General features: G+C 36.3%; 1 protein-coding gene across 11 annotated transcripts in view; it reads left to right on the top strand.

The window, feature by feature from the left end:
- Positions 1-24,733, top strand: part of LOC129751133 (formin-binding protein 1-like) — a 243,688-nt gene that overhangs the window by 212,705 nt on the left and 6,250 nt on the right. For 4 of the 11 annotated variants that reach the window (XM_055746450.1, XM_055746449.1, XM_055746445.1 and 1 more), the window contains exons 3-8: positions 5,506-5,559; positions 10,789-11,224; positions 11,284-11,462; positions 11,524-11,716; positions 18,390-18,419; positions 18,857-19,203. In XM_055746450.1, coding sequence (XP_055602425.1) covers positions 5,506-5,559; positions 10,789-11,224; positions 11,284-11,462; positions 11,524-11,716; positions 18,390-18,419; positions 18,857-19,203 — 1,239 coding nt within the window. The remainder of the gene's footprint in view (positions 1-5,505; positions 5,560-10,788; positions 11,225-11,283; positions 11,463-11,523; positions 11,717-18,389; positions 18,420-18,856; positions 19,204-24,733) is intronic. The other 7 variants (XM_055746452.1, XM_055746451.1, XM_055746447.1 and 4 more) reach the window with 3 other exon arrangements.

Raw genomic sequence — 24,733 nt, 5'->3', positions numbered from 1 at the left:
GAGTTGTAGGAGTTTGAAAGGTAGAGAGAAAGGCGTCTTAGACAGCTGTTGATGATTGGCGATGATGGTGGGCGGGAAACTGAATACGAATCGGGCGGTTTGCAAAGATGTAGGGTATCATTTTAATCGAGTACCTTTGTAGTTGGTATGTATCTAAGTGAAGTCATCTAGCTATTTCGCCAACGGTTCTTTGAGAAGAGGTAGCTGCGAAAACAAGAAGGCAAAACAAAACAGATTCGAACCAGTTGTGTGGAGGTGTCAGCGAACCAGTTTAAAGATGTTGGTTGAAAATTGGCGGAACTCGGAAGAATTTTGCACACCAAAACGAAAAAGTTAAGTCAAGTTTCAGTTTCTAAAATATGTTTTTCAAACGCTAGAGAATAATAAAAAAAAATTCTTGATTATTGCTCTGATTTCTTATAGGAAATTTGAATGCTAATTCCCAATTCAAAGTTAAAAGCTGGATATATGAAGTTGACTTCCTAACATAATTGAGTCGTTTGGAGTCAAAGGGGTAAAAGTACAAAAATAATCAATGTTTATTTAATAATACCGTAAAATGGGGTGAAAAGTAACATGAAGGTGAATCTGGACACGATTGGAAAAAATTTCTAATCAAAATATCAAATATCATCAAATCTAAGACCATGACAAGTGTTGTTTGAGCGTCACTCCAAATAGTTTTGTGACATGTCTATATGTTGGTGTCCATAAATGATGTCTATAAATGGTGAAGGATTCTTCCATTTTTTTTTTTAGTTTTATAAGTGACACTTTACCATCCCTATGGCATTCGTGTCGAGCTTCTTCCAAAATGATTTTGGCAAAACAAAGGGACATTATTAGTTCAAACTGCACGTCCTTTGGCCCACTGATCGTGGAGTTAATCGGAACATGCTCCTGAAAGTGTTTTAAAACCCCCAAGATTGTGGAAAGTAATGTAGAATTGAAGAAAATTTACTTATCAGATTATACTAGATGAAAGATGCTTTCAGCTTTCGCAGGTAGTCTAGAAATATAAAAATATATTTTTTTGAATTTCTTGGCCCCTGGTGCTAGGTACCAACATCAACGTTTCCTCTGAAAATTCACTTGAATCATCTAAGACTTTTTGCAAGTGTTTCGGTTTTCAAATAGCAGGCTGGCCAGCGAGTTTCAATCTTCAAATTCGGTTTTAAGGTTTTCTCAATTCAGGTGTGGACGGTTTTTCGTATAGTTCAACTTTAAAAAATCATTATAAAATCAGCAGTGGATCAATTTTGATAAAATTACGTTCAATGTGATGCAGAACATGTTTTTTACAAACGCTGAAGAGATGAGCTTGAAAGAAGCGAAGCGAAAAAAGTTATCACGTAAATTGTTATGGACTGCTGGTGTCTTCACTTACCCCGCTTTATGGGGTAAGTGTGGACGGTAGATTTTCCCTATGATTTTTTAGGAAATTTTCAACTAATTTGTGTTTTCTTGGTTGAATACGATACTTTATTGCTCGAACCGTCCAAAATTTTGAAAAAAGTTCATGGTGCTATTAGTAGGGCGTCTTTCAATAATTATTGTGTGTAATTCATGTTGCAACACACAAGATTCGATTTTATCGAAAATACATACTTGCAGAACAACCAAACTTTTCATGATCCGAATGCTAAATATAGCTAAATTGTATTGGATAAAGGACAGAAAATTGAAAAAATATGTAAATATCAAGCCTGTATAAAGCCGTCCACACTTACCCCAGGTAGGGTTTGGAGACAAAATTTTAGTTTTTTGTGAATAAACCCCTTTCTCTTCATTTTTAATCGCCGTTTCTTTTCCTAATTGGTTGTTTCGAATGTAAGGATTGTTTCAATGTAGAGTTTTTCGACAAGAGCCAGCTAGTTTACGAGAAATTTGCAACTGAAAAAGATGCACATCACCTCGACATCGTAGTTGAAAATAGAAAATTCGCAAAAAGTCGATGTAAACATCCGTTATTGTCGGAATCGTATCTTTTTCACAGTTATTGGATAGATTACAAGTAAATTGAACATTCTGCATTAAAAGTTTGAAAAAATAGTACACCGTATTGTTTTAATAGCCATCGTCCACACTTACCCCGGTGTACCTTAACTTTTTTCACAGAACTGAAAATTACTTGAAATCTGAAAATTGACTTGAAACCACAATTTTAAAATGTTATGTTTTTGTTTTCAAGTTTTGCCAAAAAAGTGCAGAACTTCCTAAAATAATTTTAAAAATATTAAAATTCTATCGACTGGATGGGTAATGAATAAATTGATTTTCGGCGATTTCAGTCAAGAAAAAATCATAAAACGATTTTTATTTCTTCATCCGACGTTTCGGCATTTATTATGCCTTTTTCAAGGAGTTGAAATTTCTCGTTTTAATTATCCAAAAAGTTTTTTGAATCTGTTAAACTGTCTAATCGGGAAATGTAAGTCCAGTTGTTATTGATCTGGTTGCGATGGATATAACACTTTGAAAGTTTTGAAAACGAAAACGGATATAAAAATAATTTTCACTTCAAAACAGTGGAAATTATTTTTATATCCGTTTTCGTTTTCAAAACTTTCAAAGTGTTATATCCATCGCAACCAGATCAATAACAACTGGACTTACATTTCCCGATTAGACAGTTTAGCAGATTCAAAAAACTTTTTGGACAATTAAAACGAGGAATTTCAACTCCTTGAAAAAGGCATAATAAATGCCGAAACGTCCGATGAAGAAATAAAAATCGTTTTGTGATTTTTTCGTGACTGAAATCGCCGAAAATCAATTTATTCATAATTTTAAAAAGTTATTTCAATAACAAAAGCTGATAGAAAAATTGCATATGCATTGCATATGGCCCTCAAATTAGTCAAAATCACGTTTTGAATTCATTGCACCTCGGAAATGTAAATTTTGGTTCATTTGGTTATAAGGTAGAGGAAATTAGATTTTAAGCTTTTTTGCTAATTCTGTTGACCATCGTGAGAGGACGTGAAGCCAACTTGTTGATGTATTACATTTGTATCTATTTGATAAATTTATTTTAAAGTTAAAATGGTTCGTTTCAAACTCTGGTCGTGGTTTGTTACACTTCTTAATAAAAACTCATTCTAAAGACAAGTAGGGTTTTTGTATTTCAGATTTAGAGTTTCAATAAAAAAGTTAATTGAATTGCAACTCAAAAATTACAACTACAAATTAGTTTCAATTCGTAGCGTCATGTAGTGTCGTAAAATAAAATGTTTAGGAGGATTTTAGAATAAATTCCGCCCGAGACGAGCCAAACTGCTGACTTGCTTCCTGGCACTTATTTTTGAACACTTTTTAAGGTCAAGTAATTTTCCGATACTACGGTGAAAATTTTACTTGAAAAAAAATCTCCATGGGGGGGTTTAACCCAAAACCGTGCGCGGGCTTGCCGCTACTTACGATCAAATGGTCAAATGAAGAAGCAATCAGCGATACCACATATACCGATTTACTGGTATTCATACCAATTTTTGGGGAAATTTTTGACCAAGAATCGGTATGTACTGAATATCGATTTTTTCAAAACATACCGATTTTATACCGATTTTGAAAAATTCGTTCAAACTGAAAAAATATTTTCAAAATATTACTAGAAGTCGATAGCATGTCAACTGTCTTGAAATCGAATCTACCATGTTGGATTAGAGATTGTAGCATTTGAAGACGTTAATAGATCATATCTTGAAGTTGCATGTATAAACCAAAATAAGTGCAAAATGCAAAGAATACAAGAGTTATCTTTTATATAAAAATGGAGGCATTTTCTTTGTAACAACATCACGTACGAATGGTCGGTCGGAATGAAGTGAAATTTGGTATCCGAAGGTTTTTTTGGGTCAGAGATGGTTTGTATAATAGTTTCAAGGATGTCACTTTTTATGGAAGGTGGTCCCAATACAAATTCAACTTTATTTGTTACGATTTCCATAAGAATCTATTCGCGAGCACGATGCAGTTAAGGACGTGTAGATGAAATTAAACATTTATTATGATTTATACTTTAGAAGGTAAAACGAAGTTTACCGGGTCAGCTAGTGTTTAATTAATGTTAAGATCTAAAACAGTATTGTTTCCTTAGCTGAAATAACAGCATTTCGAATTAGCTTAGTTTTGAACGAAATATTTCGATTGCACAAGAGACATTTCTCCTGATAAAATGAGCTACTAATTACAAAGATAATATTCAGTAAGACTCGAATATATTGTAATACAAAAAATTTGTATAAAGTAATTTCATCATTCTTCTAAGTATCGTAATTTACGAGTCATAGGCAAATTGTTATCTTTATTGGTCGTTAGTTTAGAGAAACTCCGAAAACCGCCTAACACGCGCAATACCGATATCGAATAGCAACAGGTGCTTTAGCCATTGTACCCGACGTAGATGGTTGGCTGGAACTGAAAATTACTAAGATTTAATAACTATACTTCCCTATAGCGTATAGCCGAAGTAACATGCCATAAAGTTAACTGCAACCCACCTTACAAAGCTGGTGTTTATCATCTTTGTTTACTGCTGCGGCACCGACGTAAAACACATGCAAACTAACCAGCTAACTTTTTGCCGGCTCTCTTGACTTAAGGTGATGCCTTATACAGAGCAACAAAGAATGACTAATTCAACAACTATTTCAATTCTTCAGCTTTTACTACGCAACCCCGAGAGATGTCTCATCAATTGATTCGTTCTGGGAAAACGTTGTATATTTGGTTAGTTTTCAGTCGCCCTACATATTTTTCAACTTAGAAGACACCTGACTCATTCGGAACTAATCGACATGCCGTGAGCGTGAACTTGTTGCTTTCAAGTTCACTCACAAATTGTAGGCCACCTTCTCATTGAGTGCTGAGTTGTGTGCAGAATACTGATTACTACCAACGAAATCAACACAGCACGGTTCGTGCAGATCAACCATAATGATAGATCACTTACTGTAAGCTTATTGCTGGGACTAGTTCCAGAAGATTGACAGTTGTCTATGCAAATAATAAGTAGTAATTACTAGGCCTTCAGCTTTTGGTACCTGCTAGTTTTGTGGTTGTTACAGTGTATCCAATTTGGGTGGAGCACCCATAGAAATTCTTGCAGAAATTACGACCCCAATTTTCTTTTTTTGTGATTTTTTTCGCATAATTTTAGGCATTGAATCCGTCAACTTTGGAAGCTATTTAATAGACTTACATATGTATGCTAACACTTTAAACACTTTAAAATGAAACCCATATTTACCAAATCAACTAACGGAACGGAACAACACAATGAGCTTTCATCAGCCGCCAAACTGCGTGGCTTCCCAACAATCGGAAATCCATGTTTTACGATCGGGAGCTGAAGATCACACACAATAAGAAATCGAAATCATAGGTCTATGGATTATGATCGCGATGCGTTCGTTTATTGTGCTCAGCTCGTTTTCGTGTGCGGTACCCCCTCACAAACAATACTAATAATGCTTATTTTTATTCTTTCTTTTCCTTTTTCAGGCGGCTCGTCAAAAATTATCAACCAAAAAAAAGCAAAGAAGATGAAGAAAACGAGTAAGTAATGTGTGGCAGAGTGCCTCAATTTTTCTTTCCCACTGAATTCCGTTAATGAGTATCGAAGAAAACAATCACAATCAAAAACTTTTGTGGATCGCTACTACTGACCCTTATTTCGGCGACCGCTCCAGATATGTAGTATATAAATAGTCGGTCGCAGTTTTTGCCATTAGTTTGTTATTGTTGATTTGAAAACCATTTAGAGCCCCTCAATCATAAGTTTGTTCGTGATCTTGAATTAAGTCCATATTTGGGTCAAGCAGTCTCGTCTCGTACGACGACATGATGAGTGATTCGGACATATGTGAGTACATTTGTATGGAGTATGTTGTCGTCGGATTAATTAAGGGGGAATGATCACAATGAAAATTCTCACGGTTCGAGTTTGTCGCAATATTGTCATTCTAAGGCTTTTTAAAAGCATTCGATTAGCTGCTGACTTCAAAGACGCAGAACTTCTCTCGATATCTTTGTTTTGAATCTGTAGTTGACCTCATCTTGCATTTTAAAAACTTAATGTACAGGCACATTTTCATAAGTTTTTTCAGTTGACAAGCTTATCCAGCAAAAATTTTTGTAGCTATATTTTTATACTGTTTTTAAAAACGTTCCATGTACATTATAGAATGATCGTATGAAAGATGAAAAAAAGGCATTTACCTACCAAAGTGGAGGCAATATACAAACATAAATTTCATTTCTTAAGCGACGAAAACTACACTAATTGGGCGCTATCCGACACTTTATTCATACCAATCAGAAGAATGCAAGAGAGCGCAAGATTTTGCTCTCATAGCCTTCAAATCGTTGCCAGCGACAATATTTTCCAGTCCTCTCATTGGTCAATAAAACTCAATTTCCATCTGATCACTTGCAGCTCCCGCTTGCTTCTTTCATATCCGATTTAAACTGACTTCAGACGACAATTTATACGATCTTTTCACTATGCAGTTGTAATTGCGATTCGCATTATCATTGTAAATGATTTAAGCTATAATTTCTGATACGACTTCATGTTTGCTGGGTATTCGAATAATAGAAACTACACTTCAGCTAAGACATGAGTACGCTAAATTCTAAATTTAACTCTAAGTGACTTCTTGGGCGTTACATGAACATTGCTGCAACCGGAAGCCTTACCAATTCGACTTATCTGTGAAAGTCCTGAAGCGTCTTAGTTCGACATCTGATTCCAACAGCTTAGCCCGGTGACGCACGCAGTTTATCCTCAGTTGTGGTGACTTCGTCTTGGTTTGCCCTGGATGGTCATTTCTCTCGTCAAGAACCTCAGCCGCAATGACTCAGAAGGAGTGAAGTAATTGCTCGCTTCAACTCGGAGGTAATGTCACCGGAAAGTGCCCGAGAGATTCTCCTCATGTGCCTAGGAGACTTACGTCTTCCTAAGATATTGGATTGCTCAATACTTTGACTCCACTGTTTATCACTTTTTTGTTTTACTTGAACTAGTACCTTACGCCCTTAAGACCTTACGACCTTAAGAACTCACAAGCTTACTGTCTTATAAGCTTAAAGTTTTACGATCTAACGACCTCACCATTGACATTGCGGCCTCAGGACTCTACGATGTCAAGACCTGAAAATCTTAGGACCTTAAAACCTTACAATCTTAAGACTTCATAATCTTGAGAAATTACAACCTAGAAATCTTACGACCTTCCTAACGACTTTGATGCATTGTTTGGGTCCAACTCAAAGGGAAGAGTCCGTCTCCTTCAAATGTCGTTCCTTTAATGGTACCAAGACTATACCTTTCGAAAGTCTGACACAGGGTTGGCCAGCTAGACGGGCACAAGGGGACGTCCGCATCCACTGGAAGGTCAGTCCAGTGACGATCGACGAGGCTTCTCCAGCAAACTTGCCAGGTTTTAACGGTACCAATGACTGTCCTTAACCACTGGCCATTCCAGGTAGATTCGCGTCTGTCCCAATACACGTTCGGGGTTTTTCGTAACGACTCGGATGATATGAGAAGCCGGCTTGAGAGGCTCACCCGGAGTTGGGTGCCTTACTACTCCGAGGGTATCTACAGCTTCCTTCAGAGGAAGCGGTAGTCTCGAGCGGTTGGGTATTGCACAGAAACACGCGACGAACCCTCGGCATGGAATTCGCAGAATTTCAACCTCGGGATCGGACGCAATCTTCTCAATCGACTACGGAGGCATCATAGAGCGTGCAGACTCCATCTTTTTTGTAGGGCTAAGCACGTTCTAAGATCTGGCGTTATCAACCTCAACTGTCCGGTTTACCATGTTACGTGTTTAGCCAGGTTGATGGTCTAGTACCTGAAGTGATCATCGACAAGCCTTTCAGCTTCACTAGTCAGCAAAATAAAAGCATTGGTAAAGAGGTCTTAAAAATTTTTTAACCTAAGGGCCAAATTGATGAGTTTTTGATTTCATACAACGAACTTGACCTACCTACGCAACTTTTGGGATTAAGTCATATCTAATTCGGCCTTATGACCTTGGCTCTGATGTGGACCGAACTTTATGAAATTCAGTTCGACTGGTGACCTACAATCTAGATAAGATAACATACCCTGAAGTAGCATAAAAAAGTTTTTTTTACGTTGGTAACCACAGGTGATAAATCCCGGTTTAAGGATGGTATCCCAAGGCACGGCGAGCCACCGCGTCCCCCCAGTTTGAAACTTTGGGCCCATAAGTACAATGGGAAACTCATGATATACTCTGTGTATACCACCTACTTCCTAAACTCCACCTGGGACCGCAGACCTAGTTTCCAGCTCGAACGGTTTACCACACTATCCTTCAATAGTGCGCTCCAAGGTAATACTCATAGATGAAAACACTTTCAGCATACCTCTCATCATTACGACTTGAAGTCTGAACTCTCCTCTAACGACATGAGAACCGACATCTCAATGACTCGAAGTTCCCACATAAACCTCTCCTCTTTCGATTTGAGATTCGACTTCTCCTCGCATCGACTCGAGGTTGACGTACACTGACCTCTCCTCGTAATGACTCGAGGTAAACAGTTATACCTCTCCGCTCGTTGATCAAAGGCCTGATTTCTCCTCTTGCAAGTCTAGATCGGACCTCTTATCGTAAAGACTAGGGGTTGACCTCACAAACATCTCCTCCTAAAGACTTGAGGCCTAACCTCTCCTCTAACGACTCGAAACTCGACCTCTTATCCCAAGGATTCGAGGTTCACCACCTTTATGCTCGTCGTGTGCCGAGAGTAGTCTAAAGGTCTTACAGTCTTAAGACCGTAAGGTCTTCAGGTCGTAAGGTCTTTAGGTCGTAAGGTCTTAAGGTAGTAAGGTCTTTAGGTCGTATGATCTTAAGGTCGTAAGAACTTAAGGTCGTAAGAACTTAAGATCGTAAGGTCTTAAGGTCGTAAGGTCATAAAGTCTTAAGGTTGTAAGTTCGTAAGATCGTAAGGTCATGAGTTCGTAAAGTCTTGAGGTCGTAAGGTCTTGAGGTCTTAAGATCGTAAGGTCTTGAGGTCTTAAGATCGTAAGGTCTTAAGGTCGTAAGATATTAAGGTCATAAGGTCGCGCAGTGAGCCAGGAACCACACTTTGTGGTCAATATTGACTGCAGGTCAGAGGGTTGGTTGAAGTTTTTCGACTGTATTTGCGTTATCTATTGATTGATTTGGATTAGTTCTCTTTCTCTCTGCAAGGTGGCTGTTTTGTGTTTTTTTTTCTTATTGACGTTTTTTTTTATACAATACCTCAAAGTTCCACAGTACTCGATTGAAATAGACTCAAATGAGATATTCTAGAGGAAAATTTATTTGTTTTGCAGATTTTTTCTGTCATAATCGCAAAAATAGGTAAAAATTATACATTTTTAAAATTGCAATTACTTTGCTCTCTCCTCAATTGTCGAAATTAAGATTGCAATAGTTGTGAGGAGTGATAGTTGTGATTATGATCTAAATGCATGTAAAAAATGTCGGCGGGTTCTCGTGGGTTCCTCGTCAAATGATTTGATAAAGTTTGTTTATTTTCAATTCAAATTCACACATTTAAAAGCCCTTTTCAAAAAAACATCCGCATCTTATGGTAAAGTAGAATTTTTATCGTTTTGTTATCGCCTAAGTCGAAGAGAACAAATCCAAATTTATCAATATATAGCGCAAATATAGTCGAATAACTTTGTCGAAGACACCGATGAACTTCAACCAACCCTCTGATCTGCAGTCAATTTTGACCACAAAAGTGTGGTTCCTGGCCCACTGTAGGTCGTAAGGTCTTAAGGTCGTAAGGTCTTAAGGTTGTAAGATCTTAAGGTCATAAGGTCGTAAGGTCTTCAGATCGTTAAGTCTTAAGGTCATAAGGTCTTAAAATCGTTAGATCTCAAGATCGTAGTGTCTTAAAGTCGTAAGATCTTAAGGTCGTAAGGTCGTAATGTATTAAAATCCTAAGGTCTTAAGGTCATAAGGTCGTAAGGGCTTAAGGTCATAAGGTCGTAAGGTCTTAAAGTCATTAAGTCGTAAGGTCTTAAAATTGTAAGGTTTCAAGGTCGTAAGGTCTCAAGGTAGTGAGGTCTCAAGGTCATAAGGTCGTAAGGTCTTAAGGTCATAAGGTCTTAAAGTCGTAAGTTGTAAGGTAATAAAATTGTAAGGTTTCAAGGTCGTAAGGTCTCAAGGTCTCAAGGTCATAAGGTCGTAAGATCTTAAGGTCATAAGGTCTTAAAGTCGTAAGTTGTAAGGTATTAAAATCGTAAGGTCTCAAGGTCGTAATGTCTTAAGGTCGTAAGGTCTTAAGGTCATAAGGTCGTAAGGTCTTAAAGTCGTTAAGTCGTAAGGTCTTAAAATCGTAAAGTCTCAAGATCGTAAGGTCTCAAAGTCGTAAAATCTTAATGTCGTAAGATTTAAGTTCGTAAGGAAGCTAGGTCTGAAAGTCGTAAGGTCTTAAGGTCGAAAGGTTTTAAATTCGTAAGGTCTTTAAATCGTAAGGTCTTTCTTAATGCTGTAATGTCTAAAGCTGGTAACGTCGTAAAGTAAAACGAAGAGTCTTATGTTTGTAAGGTCTAAAGATCGCTGTGGTGTATCTATACCGTCGTTTGGCCTGAGATAACCCTGAAAAACTTAGATCATAAGCCGATCCATATGAAGTTCTCTAGGCACAAGTCATTCGAGCTGAAACACTTTTTTCCGAATGCTACTCTCTGCTAAACAAATATCTCCATACTTTCTTACTTATCTCTCTATTTCCCCCCCTTCACAGATTCTCCTCCTTCCAAGCATTCAAATGCGTGCTCAAAGAGGTGGCGGACCTGGCCGGGCAGCGCGAAGTCGTGGCGGAAAACCTACAGCTCCAGGTGCTCCAGGGCATCACACTTCTGGCCAAAAATCTCCGAGACGAGCGGAAAAAGTCCCTCAACGAGGGCGCCGTACTAACCCAGAACCTAAACAGTCAGATCGGATCCCTGGATCGGGCGAAACGGAACTACGAAAAAGCCTTCCGGGAGGCAGAAAAATCCATCGACAGCTACCAGAAGGCGGACGCGGATCTGAACCTGAGCCGAGCCGAGGTCGAGAAGCAGCGGAACAACATGAACATCCGCTGCGGTCAGTCCGAGGATGCCAAAAACGAATACGCCAACCAGCTGCAGAAAACGAACAAACTTCAGCAGACGCACTACGAATCCTCGTTACCGGAGGTGAGTTGTTGAGGGTATATTCTGTTTTAAGATGATTGTTAATACGTTTTGTTTTATAGGTTTTCAACCGGTTACAAGAGCTTGATGAGAAGAGGACGCGAGGGCTAAAAGAGTTCATCAAAGGTGCAGCCGATGTAGAATCTGCAGTAGCCCCTATTATTGCGAGGTGTCTAGAAGGCATGGTCAAGGCAGCCGATTCCATCAACGAGAAAGAAGACTCTGCGAAAGTTATAGAAAAGTAAGTTACAGAGTAGTGGGCTAAGTCCACCTACTAATGCTTCTCTTACTTTTTATCGCAGATACCAGTCCGGGTTTCAACCGCCCGGGGACATACCGTTCGAGGATCTCTCGAAAGCCGACTCCGACACCTCCAACAACTCCCAGACGTACGCCTCCACTGGTACGGGCTTGAATCACCTCACCACCAAGGGAACGACGTCCCAGAAGTTCAAAAAACGGGCCGGAATATTTGGCATCTTCGCAAGCAATAAGGTATGGTTGTCGGGTCTTCCGACTTGCGACGTATGTTTGCTTTCTTTGATGATGATGATCGATTGTGAACTCCTCAACCCCCCAACACAAATATTAATTTCCGAGTGGCTTCTAGTGAAACAACTAAACTCAACCATATCTTGCGCAACCTCGATGTCGTCGTATATATATTATATATATTTCTATTATCATTATTATTTTTGGAATGATTGATGTTGTTTGACCGATTCGATATTCACTGCAATTTTGATGCGTTTTTTAAGGGGGAAAGTACAGCATATGTGATAAGAATAAGTACAAATGTACAGATAACAATGATATCACTTTAATGCAGCAATGGGTATGAAAAAGTGTAGAGTATTGATTCAAAATGTGAGCTCAAAATTAGGAAACGGGATTCAATTCTACTTATAGGTTAAATCGAGAATTCAGCGTAACCTTTCTTCCAATTGATACGCTAGATTTTTGTAACTGATAAGGTTAACAACGCTGATGACATTCTTTATGAAATAAAAAAAGTAATCGTAAAGTATGGAATTCGGTTATCTATCGGGTTTCAATTTGTTCACGTTTGATCAAATCAAGCGATAAGAGAACTGTTTTATCAGCTAATTTGGCAAGCTACACGAAAAACAAATGCTTTTTAATAAATTAAAGATATCATGTTCATTCAGAAATTACACATGTTGTGGTAGCAGTTTCATTACAATCTACGGTGTAGGTAGCGTTCAAATTATCATTCTTGAACAGAACGAGAAAATTTTCAACTTTCACACTTGTTTCTAGAAAAGCATAATTCATGGTTTCTTGTATTCTTTTAAACCTTTTCTCGATCATCAAAAACAAATCGGCGGTTGCCGTTGACTCATCCGCCCTCACCACGACTCATCCTCGACATATGTGCTTGAACGTTTGTACGACTAATCTGAATCGTGCTGAACAACTGCAAATAAAAACACTGCCATCATGAATCTGCGGAACCGAAATACACAAAAAACTTCTACGTTTCGATCCATTCATATGCGCCCGCAATGGTTTTTCATCGGCCGACCCAAATATCGTGAGTATTTTATCGGCTGCAAGCGACCAAATTCTCCGATAAAGAACACTATCATCAAGTATACCACATAAGTCGAGATTTTATGTTTGTTTGTCCCATTTTTTTTCTGTTACTTTGTGTACTCGTGCGCTCTTCTTTCTCATACCTACTTACCTACTTTGTTCCATAAAGGCACTACACAACACAACACGACGCTTTGTAGCACTTACATTCAATATGCAGCAACGTTTCTGTCGCCGCGCTGATGCTAACGGATGATGAACCCCTCCATTCATCCATATGTGTGTATAGTTTGAGAACTATTTTCTTCTTTTCGGAGCGATGCGCCGCGCTAACTATTCCAGTTGCAGCTATCATTATGCAAATACTAATTGCCACAACAATTTACTCGTACACCAAATACACGTGGGCTTTTCTGCTACCGTTTGTGTTGTTTCACGTTTGAAAAACGACCGTTTTCTAACTGCAAAACGCACTTTTCCAAATTTGTTGGAATTTTTACTGTAAAATCTGTCTCTAACAAAGCACCCAGTTCTTTAAACACCAATTTTATAAAGCTTTGTGTTTTCTCATTGAAGCACATTTTCGAAAATTGATTCTTAACAACCCTCCGTTCTTATTGAGAACGGTATTGTCTGTCGTTTCAGTCTGTTCGACCCGCTCTATTTCGAAATGATTAATTACTTATTGAAAAGGCCTCTTGGCTAGAGTCCGCACGTTTTGACAGATCCGTATCATTCAGAGAAACCTTACGGTAGCACTCACTCGCTTCGCATAAATTTGCTACCGAAGAGACATTCCGATATGTACATACCTCTTCCTCATGGGTGTTGGGTTCAATGCGTTTTGAATATTGATTAAACGTATCGCGTTGACGTTCCTGGCAGCTGCTATCGGCTGCGTGTGATGAAAAAAATCACAAAAAACCATTTGCTACCGATGATGAGGTTCATTTGATTTTTGAATGGTACCTAATAATCGATAAATACATAAGTTAGACGTTTTCAGATTAAAAAAAAATTTAAAAATTTAAGGCACCTTGAAGATCCGGCTCTAAGGACCAATCACAACCCCTCTTCTGTATTTTTACTTTCAGTATAAAAAATATCTTAATTCTGGGCTTACACATTACGCTCTAACTTTATTGTTCCGTAATACTTTCGTCGCCCAAAAAATCTCGGAGCGTTAAAGCAAAGCGAGACAGCTCCAGATTTACAACGTGTGGCAAAACTGAGCGACTATCTTGCGTAAGAGAGCCGTCACCCGTTTATGGGTCCCATAGTGACGAACGTGTCCTCGCATTAAGATAAGATTTCTAATTTCTGGAACTATGAAGTTGAAACCTAATGAATAATATTCGGTATTATTAATGTTTTGAGACGTTCGAACCTTCGACTACATTTTTGGTCCTTCGAGCCGGCTTTTCAAGATGGTAGGAAATTCTGTTCTGAATAACGTGACACAATTGAACTTACATTTGTTTATAATAAGGCATTTCCCCACTTGTCAAGCGAACAGCTGATTTCTGATGTTTACATTTTCTCGGCATATCGTGGTAGGGTAAACATAACAACAACATTACGCATGTTCAATGACCAGTTAGTAACGAAACAAAGTTGGCAATGCAATTGTAGTGGTTTTGCAAGCGCACCTTGGTGAGAAGAATATAATTTTTTTATTTAATCAATCGTTAATTTATAACAAGTTAAGATATGAAGGTATGTGAATTATCATTAAAGAAATTTTTTAAAAGAAAACATTGAACAGAGCTTATCATCAAAGATCAAAATGGCCACTAGTCGGTGTTTTACATTTTTCAAAACAAAAACAAAAAGTTATCCTACCACAATCTGCCTCAGGAAATACTCTATACCTGATAGTTTCTTTAGAGGAATTCGCCAGTAGCTACCTCACAACACCCGCATCAATTTTGTTGATGGAGCAAAATTTTCGGCACCATCTTTGCGCACATTTTTTTTATTTAGAGAGATTTTTAACCAATACAGTCATCCTTCCTCTTAAGAAAGAAAAAATAACAAATTACATTATGTTCTTAACAGGTAAATTTCGTGTAGTAAATTTGCATTTTACTGTAATAATGTTTCCGACTTAAATGTCAAGTCGATCAGAAAGATGCCAGACAGATGTCAACATTATGTTCCAAGCCGACTAGCTCCTGACCAACATTCCTTAAAAATTTTGTTACATATAGAAACCCTCGTGAGACATATTAGCAAGTAAGCTACAGATTTATTTAGTAATGAAAACGAACTAAATAGCAGTAGCTTTAGATATCTATTTCCACTATTTGTGAAGCTCACCAGGCAGTAAAACCATGATCCTTTTAAGTACACTCAGAGAAAACTTGTTAATGCAACCAAAACAAAATTGATTTTGATACAAAAAAATATTCTATTGAAACAAACTCCTTTTTATTTGAAACAATATATTATAATAATTCTTGAAACAAAGGATTTAATCTTCGAACTAAAAAAATTTTGAATCAAAGAATTTATTTTAATTTAGAAGTGAAAAAATCTTTGAAGTAAAGGAAAACGGATAAGAAACAAAGGATTTTTTATTTTTCACAGCATCAAAGAAATTTTCCTTTGTTTGGCAACTAAACAAAGGAAAATTGCTTTGTCCTAAAACTTTTTTTGCTGCGTGTAGAATAAAGCAGATATCAAGCTACCAACTGATCAACAAATTTGAAGTTGGTTTTTCTTCGTTTTACTGTTCTATAGTGGCAATCAGGAAGTGTGGAAATGATGCCTGAGTCATAAGTAGCGGGAATACAGACGCGTTTTTTCTTCCACGCTTATATAGTGACATAAACTGTAGTGTTTGGTTTTAGTCTCTTTGAAGTTTGTTCGTCTGAATTTTTGTTTAGGTTTTTCTATGATACCTGCCACAGAAAAATGTATTTCCGTCGGCCTGGAATCGGATTAACACCCTTAACGACTTTTTTCTAGTAGGTCGTGTTACCGCAAGCCCTTGGAAGATTTTTTTGTAGTAACCTCTATTAAAAATCAAATTTGTAGAAAATCGAGTCATTTTCATACAAGTCATAGTCCAATCTTTTATACGAAAATTTTTTTCATTGAGATTCATTGTGTTGAATACTGTAACTCGATTCGAATACGATCGCAATACGATGATTGGTTTACTGTGGTACTTTATGACGCATTCAGCACATTAAACGATTCGATTCATACACATTTATGATGATGGGATGATTGAAAATTCCCACCACAACTTATGCGATGTGTGTTCCAGAGTTTCACGACTTGAGGCGATCTGATGATCGATTGGCGATTTAAGTTACCCTTTATGTGAGATGTGTTGCAGTCTTATACAATATTCAGAAATTTGGACATCAATTGACAACTTAAGTCACATTCTATAGGAAGTGTGCTGGACTCTTGTTCGATATGAAGCAATTTCACATTCGATCGGTTGTTTAAGCGGCACTTTATGCGATATATGATGTAGTCTTGTACGATTTGTACCAATAAACAATATTGCGAACTACTTTATGTTGCATGTTATGCGTAATATTGTGATTGAAATACGGTTCTTAAAATAAATACAAATCCTTGATTGTTTGAATTGATTTTTATTTAAAAAAAAACTTAAAACATTAGTCCAATATAAAATATTGCAATAGGCTTTGGCTGCTTGGGATGACCGTTTATCTGAAATGTCATCATTTCTTACCTTCCTCAGTCAGTTCTTTTTTACAGGGCCGGTTAATCGTTAATTCACCTGTTTGAGGAATAAAATTGTCATTTAGATTTCCGCCCGTGACCTGTTATAAGATTATAATTAAATTTATTAAGATTTTTTTTAGCTATATCGGAAAGGCGTGGTATCGCTTTGTCTCTTAATGTGACATTCTATATGATGTATAAAGTGATAGGATAGACGATGGTTACATGGTATTCTTTACTTGAAGTTATTGACGATTTCGATACGAGAGTAATTCATGTACTAATAAAATGCGTCTTAAGACATTTTATGCGATTGTTATAAGACTTCATTTCGCACCGGTCGCACTAAATACAACTTTATCCAACATATCGTAACTGCATCGTATTTCACTAGGTTTTAACATCTTCTACGATGGATTTACGACTTTGTGGAATGCTAAGTGTACACATTTACGATTCCGATTTGAGTGGCCCTCATATACGAGTTTGACGAAGATTTCTTTTACGATTGCATGTTGGCTGTGACTCCAGTTGGTCACCAGAAGTATCTAGCATCAAAATGGATAGATACAACCCCATGGAGTTTTATTTGGCTATGCTGATAGCAGCTATAGTGGTATTCCTCTGTAAAGAACCCATCATGGATTGTCTGCTCTGTAATTTTCATCTGTCTTCGAAAATTTTCTTCTGTCCACTGGATATGATCCGCTGGCTTAAATTACTCATTTAAATAGTACACTGAATTTTTAAGCCTCCTATGTCTTTCCCTAAATATTCTGATTCTCAAGAAGCGATTTGAATATCTACCCAGATCAGCGTTCTAACATGAAAATCATCACCAAATTTCTTGTATTTGTGCTGTCGCTGACCAATATTGGCAGGCGGACAGTGCAATGCTACACTTAATCTCAGTGCGTACATCTGTTCATGACACACTCCGCCATCCCGCCTCGTGTCTTTTAGGAATTTACTTAGAATTGCTTTATCAGTTCACTATCATTGTACCGGATTACATAAGATCTCTAAGACATAAATTTCAGAAACACGTTGTCCCTAGGTTTTTTTTCTGTAATAACGCCATGACGCGTCACAGTAAAACTTGGATTGCCCCCTGGTTTTTTATGTACAATTTTAGAGGTATTGTATTGAAAATGATTCTAGATCAATATGAAATGATCGTAATCTGAAGTTGACAGAAATGCCTCAAACTTTAATTTTATCTTAGCTCAATATGAAATCATCATAATCTGAAGTTGCCAGAAATGCCTCAAACTTTAATTTTATCTCAGCTAAAATTCTAATTTTCAATTTAAACATTAAAAACGCCTTCTTAGGAAGGCATAGAAATCTTCCTCGCTTTTATAAAACTAAACTCATTTGGTTCAAAGATTTGACAAGTAAAATCATAAGTTTACAAAATTTCACAAAAACTTGAATCTTCATTGGAAAGAGTTAATTTACTCTTTTTTTTTTAAATCACTTGCTGCAAAATCATTTCCACCGTAATCACCATCAGCTCATTAACCCATTGTGCATAATATTTTTTTATGTTCCCATTTGTGATCATGTAAAAACAAACAAAACAAAAAGACGAAAGAAAAAGCTGTACCTTGTAAAAAATATCCACCATATAGTAATGATTAATTGTGACTCTTTTTTTTCTTTTTCGCTTTCTTCTTCCCTTATTGTTTGCCTCGTAAAAATTACCTGCAATTATCTGTTCCTATTCGAACAATTTAAACAATTCACAACGAATCAAAAAAATGAAAAATACACATCGGTAACCATTGGCTTCCAACTGTGCACGTACGTTCCCAATCTTCAAAATTTCGTTTCCGAAATCACCATATTGCATATTTGGCAAAATTTCCAAACTTTTAACATTTGGTTGCAACCAAAACAGAAGATTGTTGAAGCCTGCATCCAAGTAAAGGTAATGCTTCGTTTTGAGAAAGTATTCAAGTATCGATTTTGAACCTTTTTTCTTTATTAAAGTATCCTTCGGTTTGATCCTAGCTCTTAATAAATCTCTGTGTGTGTGCCTCCCCCTATTTGGGTTAGAATATTGATGAATATCAGTAGTGTTTGAAAAAGTTTGTTTCGATCTGAGAGATGCAATGTAAAATTGAACCTATTGGTTTAAAAACTTCTTTTTGAAGGTTCTTTGGATTTCGGTCTAAATTCTGGTGTGATTTTGTCCTATATATTTCCTGTGTGCACTTGAGTGTGATTTTTTTTTTTACTCAAATAAAGCTGGGTATTGTTTGTGTTTTTAAATCACCGATTGGTTTTCCTTTCTTTTGCATGACTTGTGTGTCGGGCGGTTTTCTCAAACTTTCCACTAAACCCCTTTTGATTTTCCTTTTGCAGAACAACTTGTCGACGGACGCTATGAAGGAAGATTTCAGCGACCTGCCTCCGACGCAGAGGCGGAAAAAGCTCACGGCCAAGGTTCACGAGCTGCAGCAGAAGGTGGCCCAGGAGCAGGCGGCCAGCGAGGGACTGATGAAGATGAAAGGCGTCTACGAGGCCAACTCGCTGCTCGGCGATCCCCGATCGGTCGAGGAGCAGCTGAACGAGTCCTTCAACAAGCTGGAGAAACTGCGCCAGGAACTGCAACGGTACCAGAAACTGCTGGAGCAGGCCAATAGTCAACCCATCGCACAGCACAGCCCCCAGCCGAACCGGGGGATGCAGAACGGTCAACGGTCGTCCAGGTGAGTTGGATTTCTTTTTCTTCTATTTATTAAAGGGTTGGATTTCAATCTAAGGGGCCTTTTCATACTAAAGTACAGTTTCTAGCGCCGAAATGAAAGATCTTAGATTAGCGTCTTTATTTGATGCTATTCAAAGTTTGTGTCAAAAGTTTCCGGCAGAGAATCTTATGCCGATAATTCCACCTCCAAGGAATATCATTATTGGAGAGTTTGATTTGGGGGTGTACGCAACCCAATTTCGGTCATTTTCTACCCAACACTCAACATCATTCTTATAAAGTCTTGCAAATCCGATCACTTAACCAACTTAATCGGACCCACTACCCATGAACGCCCCCCCCCCCCCCCTAAGCGGGAAAAAATTGTTACAAAATACACGATAACGCTCGAACATCTATAAACATTTAGAATTTTTCTTAGCCGGTATACGGTATACACATAAATTTTCAAAACTTTCACTCAGTGGTAATGTTTATCCAACAAAAGTTATGTTCCATTGTACAGTGGTTTAAAACATGAAAAATGTGATCATGGGCTTTTTAAGGCTTAAATGTCAAAATAGCTATATAGTATGTTCTACAATGTTTCATCATTTTGAAATGCGCATATTCTATTGTAAATTTTTTTCTGATCAATTCACCTATCAGTGAGATAATTTTTATATTTTTCGTATTTATCATTTTATCACTATGATGTCTTCGAAAAAGCTGTAGATCATCTCATTTTAAAAAACTTTGTTAAAGACGTCAAAGCTCTATCTTTTGAAACAACATGTTTTAAAGACATTTTTTCAAAAACTAACCTCAAAAAACGAAAAACTTGTTTAACTTTTTTCGAAGCGAGTTTTTAGACCAGCTTTGTGTGGGAGAGTAGTAGTAAAACCTCATGCATACAAATGACACTATATATCCATGAAAGTTGAAAGATTGTCCTGTCTAATGTTTCTATTATTGTTTTGGTATTTTTGCAACTTTCAGAGATATTAGACAATCAAATCATGCAATTTTTAAAAGAAATCACCCAAAAAGTACCATTAAACTTCAAAATAGTGACTTGACACCTTCAATAAAGTTGTGTAGTTTTACAATTGTCAATTGTCAACTCTCCCATGCAAAGCTGATCTCAAAACTCGCTTCGAAAAAAGTTAAACACATTTTTCGTTTTTTGAGGTTAGCTTTTGAAAAAATGTCTTTAAAACATGTTATTTCAAAAGATAGAGCATTGACGTCTTAAACAAAGTTTTTTTTTTTAAATTATATGATCTACAGTTTTTTCGAAGACATCATAGTGATGAAATGATAAATACGAAAAATATAAAAATTATTTCACTGATAGGTTAATTGTCCAGAAAAAAATTTACAATAAAATATGTGCATTTCAAAATGATGAAACATTGCAGGACATGATGAAGCTATTTCGACATTTAAGCCTTCGAAAAGCCCATGATCACATTTTTCGAGTTTTAAACCACTGTGCATTGGGGTGATCAATTCTCCAATAAAGGCGTTTCAGATGCATAGAACTTCTAGTTTTTCGCATTGTTTTAATTCTACGAAAAACTATCGTAAAAGAAACATTTTTTACATTTTTTTCGAAAATGATATGAGAAAATATATTTCTTCTTTTCTACCTAACCTACGATCATTTTTTTCTAAACAAAATTTATCCATAATGGTGGTTAGCTTTAGATCTATCTGTCTTTTGGATATTTTTTGGAAAAATAAGTCCATTTCCAGTTTTCTCATGTTTTTCTTGGGTGTATGTTTTGACAACTGCTAAAACAATCAAGCCATTACTATGAATAGTAAAATGTTCACAATTTGGAACGTTCTTCTTTAAAAAGTAATTAAAATAATGATTTAAATTTATTATGCTTATTTTAGTAAACACCGTCTAAAGGCGAGACTGGTTTTTTAAGAATTAATAAAATTCAATTTTTTCTCATGAAATATCAAATTATAAAAAGACATGTATAACATAAAAAGGCAACAACATTTTTCTTCTCTGTTATTTAATGTTAATCATTGCTTGTTAAACATAATTTAAATTGAAAATTTAAATACTCTGAAATGAAGGGAGTCAGATTGTTTTTAATTAAATTTTAAACTTCATGATACACTTTTGATTCCAAGTCCCGATTTTGGCAGAAAGCATCTCTAAACCCCATTCTTTTTCTTAATAAAAGACAATCACTAAACTAAGCTTGCCAGATTGTCCGGTATTATGCGGGTTTGCCCGGATATTTAATACAAAACTTGGGTAAAGTCCGATCCGGCCCGGATTCCAATGAAAAAAAACTCGGATTTCTCCCGGATATATTCACCTTATTTTTCAAATCTAGCATAAAAAACATGTTATAAATTTTATTTATTTTCGCGTCCAAAACAAAATTTTTTAAGCAAGTTTTATGAAAATAATCATGAAAGGTTTTATAGATGCCTCAAATACGATTTAAAATGTGCTGATAAGTTTTAATGAAAAAAAAAATTCAAGTTTTTTTCTTGATTTTGTTAAAAAAAAACTCCCGGGTTTTGACCAAATTTGCCCGGATATTGCCCAGATTTTTGATCAACAACTTTGGAGTCAAATGCCCGGATTTTGACATGTTTTTTGATAAAATAGCCCGGATTTTTCCGGTCCGATACGTGCTGAAAAAAATCTGGCAATCTTATACTAGACCATTTCAGATGCATTTGAATTTTCGAATCGCATTTCACATTTTCAATAGTCAATTTTTCTAAAAAACGCTGACTTCTGAGAAGTGATTGAAGTTTTTTCCTTCCTTCCTTTTTTTTCCTTTCTTAACCTTTCAAAGCTGTTCGCAAAATATTCGTTTCGGGGAAATTTGACCTGCAGTTTGTTGGTGTTCCCCTGGCCGTAAATGTTAACCGATTTTGATGATATTAGATTCATTGTGTAGGTAATTTATTCCAATTACTAAACATTCCAAAATAAAGTCAATATCCAGATTATCAGAAACTGGTTTTGAACGAAAAAAAAACGAAAAAAACAATTTTGTTTCTGAAATATTCAGAACTTCTGAAATTGTTAAGAATACCTTTATTCGACGATGTATAAATCTGTTAGGGCCCAATAAAAGTTTTGACCGCTATCTCGGATTTTCCGGTAGAAAAAATCTTACTTAAAAAAGAAAATCAACTTTGGCTTTGTTTCTTTTTATTTAACAATGAACCGATTATCTAAACTTCAATTTTAGTTTTTTGTCGTTATTTACTTTGATTATGATTTTCATAGAACATACTTGGTCACGCCATATCTTCAATACTAGAGGGTGATAAACAAGATTTTAAGTTTTTTAAGTTTAGGCACAAAAAATGCTGATTAAGTTTAGGCACAGAAAATTTGTTTTCTTTTGTTATTACCTCAAAATTGTTGAAAATAATAATAAAAATCCACTATATGCATTAGACCGCTGCAAGCTTTGTATGAAAATTTCAAATTCTTAAATATTTACACCTCCCATAACTTTTTTTGGTAATTTTTGCTGCCAGAAATAGCAATAACAATTTTTAAGCGATCCATCCAGTCCTGAATTAGCGCAACGAGTTTTAATTTTTAATGGAAAATTGTATAGGAAATCAAAATATTTCATTCAAAAATCGCCAGAGCTGTACTAAGAGTTAAAAAAAATATAACTTTGAATAAAAAATATTCCTTGATTCTTGCAGTACAATTCATGTGAACAAACTACAAACCTTACTTTTAGCCCAGGAAAGATATTCGATGTTATTATACATGTTTGTTTTCAAAATATTTTTTTTAGTTTTAGCGTTTTTGACTGATTATTTGAAAGCTGTGAAACCGTAAGATGAGAATCAAAAGTCTCAAAAAACTGCTTTGTATAGCCAGCAGTGATTGAAATCCTCAACCATTTTCTCATCAGAGGCATTCAAAATACACACTTTGAGGCCTCGTATAGTAATACAGGAGACGATACATATACATTCATTCAAACCTCCCCCCATGAGGAGGATCTGCTCCGAGAGACACTATCCGTTCGCTGCTCAGAACGAACTCTCTCAACGTTCGGTCGCTACATGATGCATGCAGTAAACGAGGCACACATACTCATTTACGTTATTGAATTTGATGGACTCAAGCCGATAGCTGTCGTTGAGGAGAACCGAATTTATTGCATAGCATAGGCCCGCAACGTATGGAGCAAGGAGAGGGGAGGAAAAGAAACGAAAAAACTAGCTGCCTGCGTGCGGTTGCTGTGCAATAATAGCAATAGCAGAAAAACTTCGGGTATTCGATCCAGGCACAAACGAGGAGACTCGGGTTTGCTCTGCCTTTTGAATTCGGCTCCCTCAAGAATGTAACAGGAGATGAGTGAGAGCCATTCGTTTGGTTTTTTGGAATCGCTGACTCGAATGTATATTGCTTCTTGAAGGTGGGCCATGTGAGAGCGTATGCATCATCGGTTTTGTCGTTTTCGCTGCCTCAAAGCAGCCTTTGCTTCCGAGTAAAGCGTTGAGCGAGAGATGGTTGATCAATTCATGCTCAGCAAAATTCAATCACTGATAGCCAGGAAATTTATTGATTTTTATAAAATTTGCAAAAACATTTTATGAAATTATTAAAAGCTCTAGCAAGCAAAGTCTGCTATTTTTCAATACTTTTCAATGGATTCAGATTTGTTATTTTGAAATGGTTATAACTTTGTTCATGAAATTCTTAGCTGCTTGTCATGTTAGCAAAAAGTGAAGCTTATGAATAGTCAAAACCAAAAATCAAAGACCGACTTCATTTCAAGCTTATTTGAATTTTCTGGATGATTTAATGTGCAAAAATTTCTTCTCCCATACAAATTTCCATACAAAATTGAAACGCGTTGCGCTAACTCAGGAATCAACCAAATTATCCCAAATTTTACACTGATGCTTGGTGACCCAAAAGGCATCAAAAAAACATATGGGAGCAAAAAGTCATTTTTTGCAGCGATCTAATATACATACATTTTTTGATGGAAATTCGAAACGAAGGTTAAAACGTCATTTAATTCATTTAATATTTAACAAAAGTTAAAAATCTAGAATGTGAACTTGAAATTTAAGAGTTAATCGATGAATTTGAGTTTCAAAGTTCTGAATCATACATCATTATTTTATTTCAGAGTTAAATTTATGTCTAGAAACGAAATTCTTCAACGACAATTTACAATGAGAAGTGATTGCAGAATAGATGAAAAAATGCTATATTTCTGAATTATTGTTCAGAAAATGTACCAGAATAATAAAAAAATATCATAGTTTTTAAATCAGTTTCAAATTTACAGCCATTTTTATCAAAAATTAAATCATTAAAATGTCGTTGTGAACCTTGCACGGATATGAAGAAGATCTGAATAAAAAGACAATTGAAACATTAATTAAAAATTTCTGCTTTTCAACAACAAGTGTATTATTTTCATTTATTAACACGTTCGTCGCCACGCTCATTTTGGTAGTTTTACTAGCCGTGCCCAAAGAAATTTTCAGAGAGAGAAAGCAAAGAGGGAGAACTTCCA

The sequence above is a fragment of the Uranotaenia lowii genome, chromosome 3, assembly GCF_029784155.1.
Source record: "Uranotaenia lowii strain MFRU-FL chromosome 3, ASM2978415v1, whole genome shotgun sequence".
Lineage (NCBI taxonomy): Eukaryota > Metazoa > Arthropoda > Insecta > Diptera > Culicidae > Uranotaenia > Uranotaenia lowii.
The sequence above is the reverse complement of the archived record's forward strand: the minus strand, read 5'-3'. Positions and strand labels throughout refer to the sequence as shown.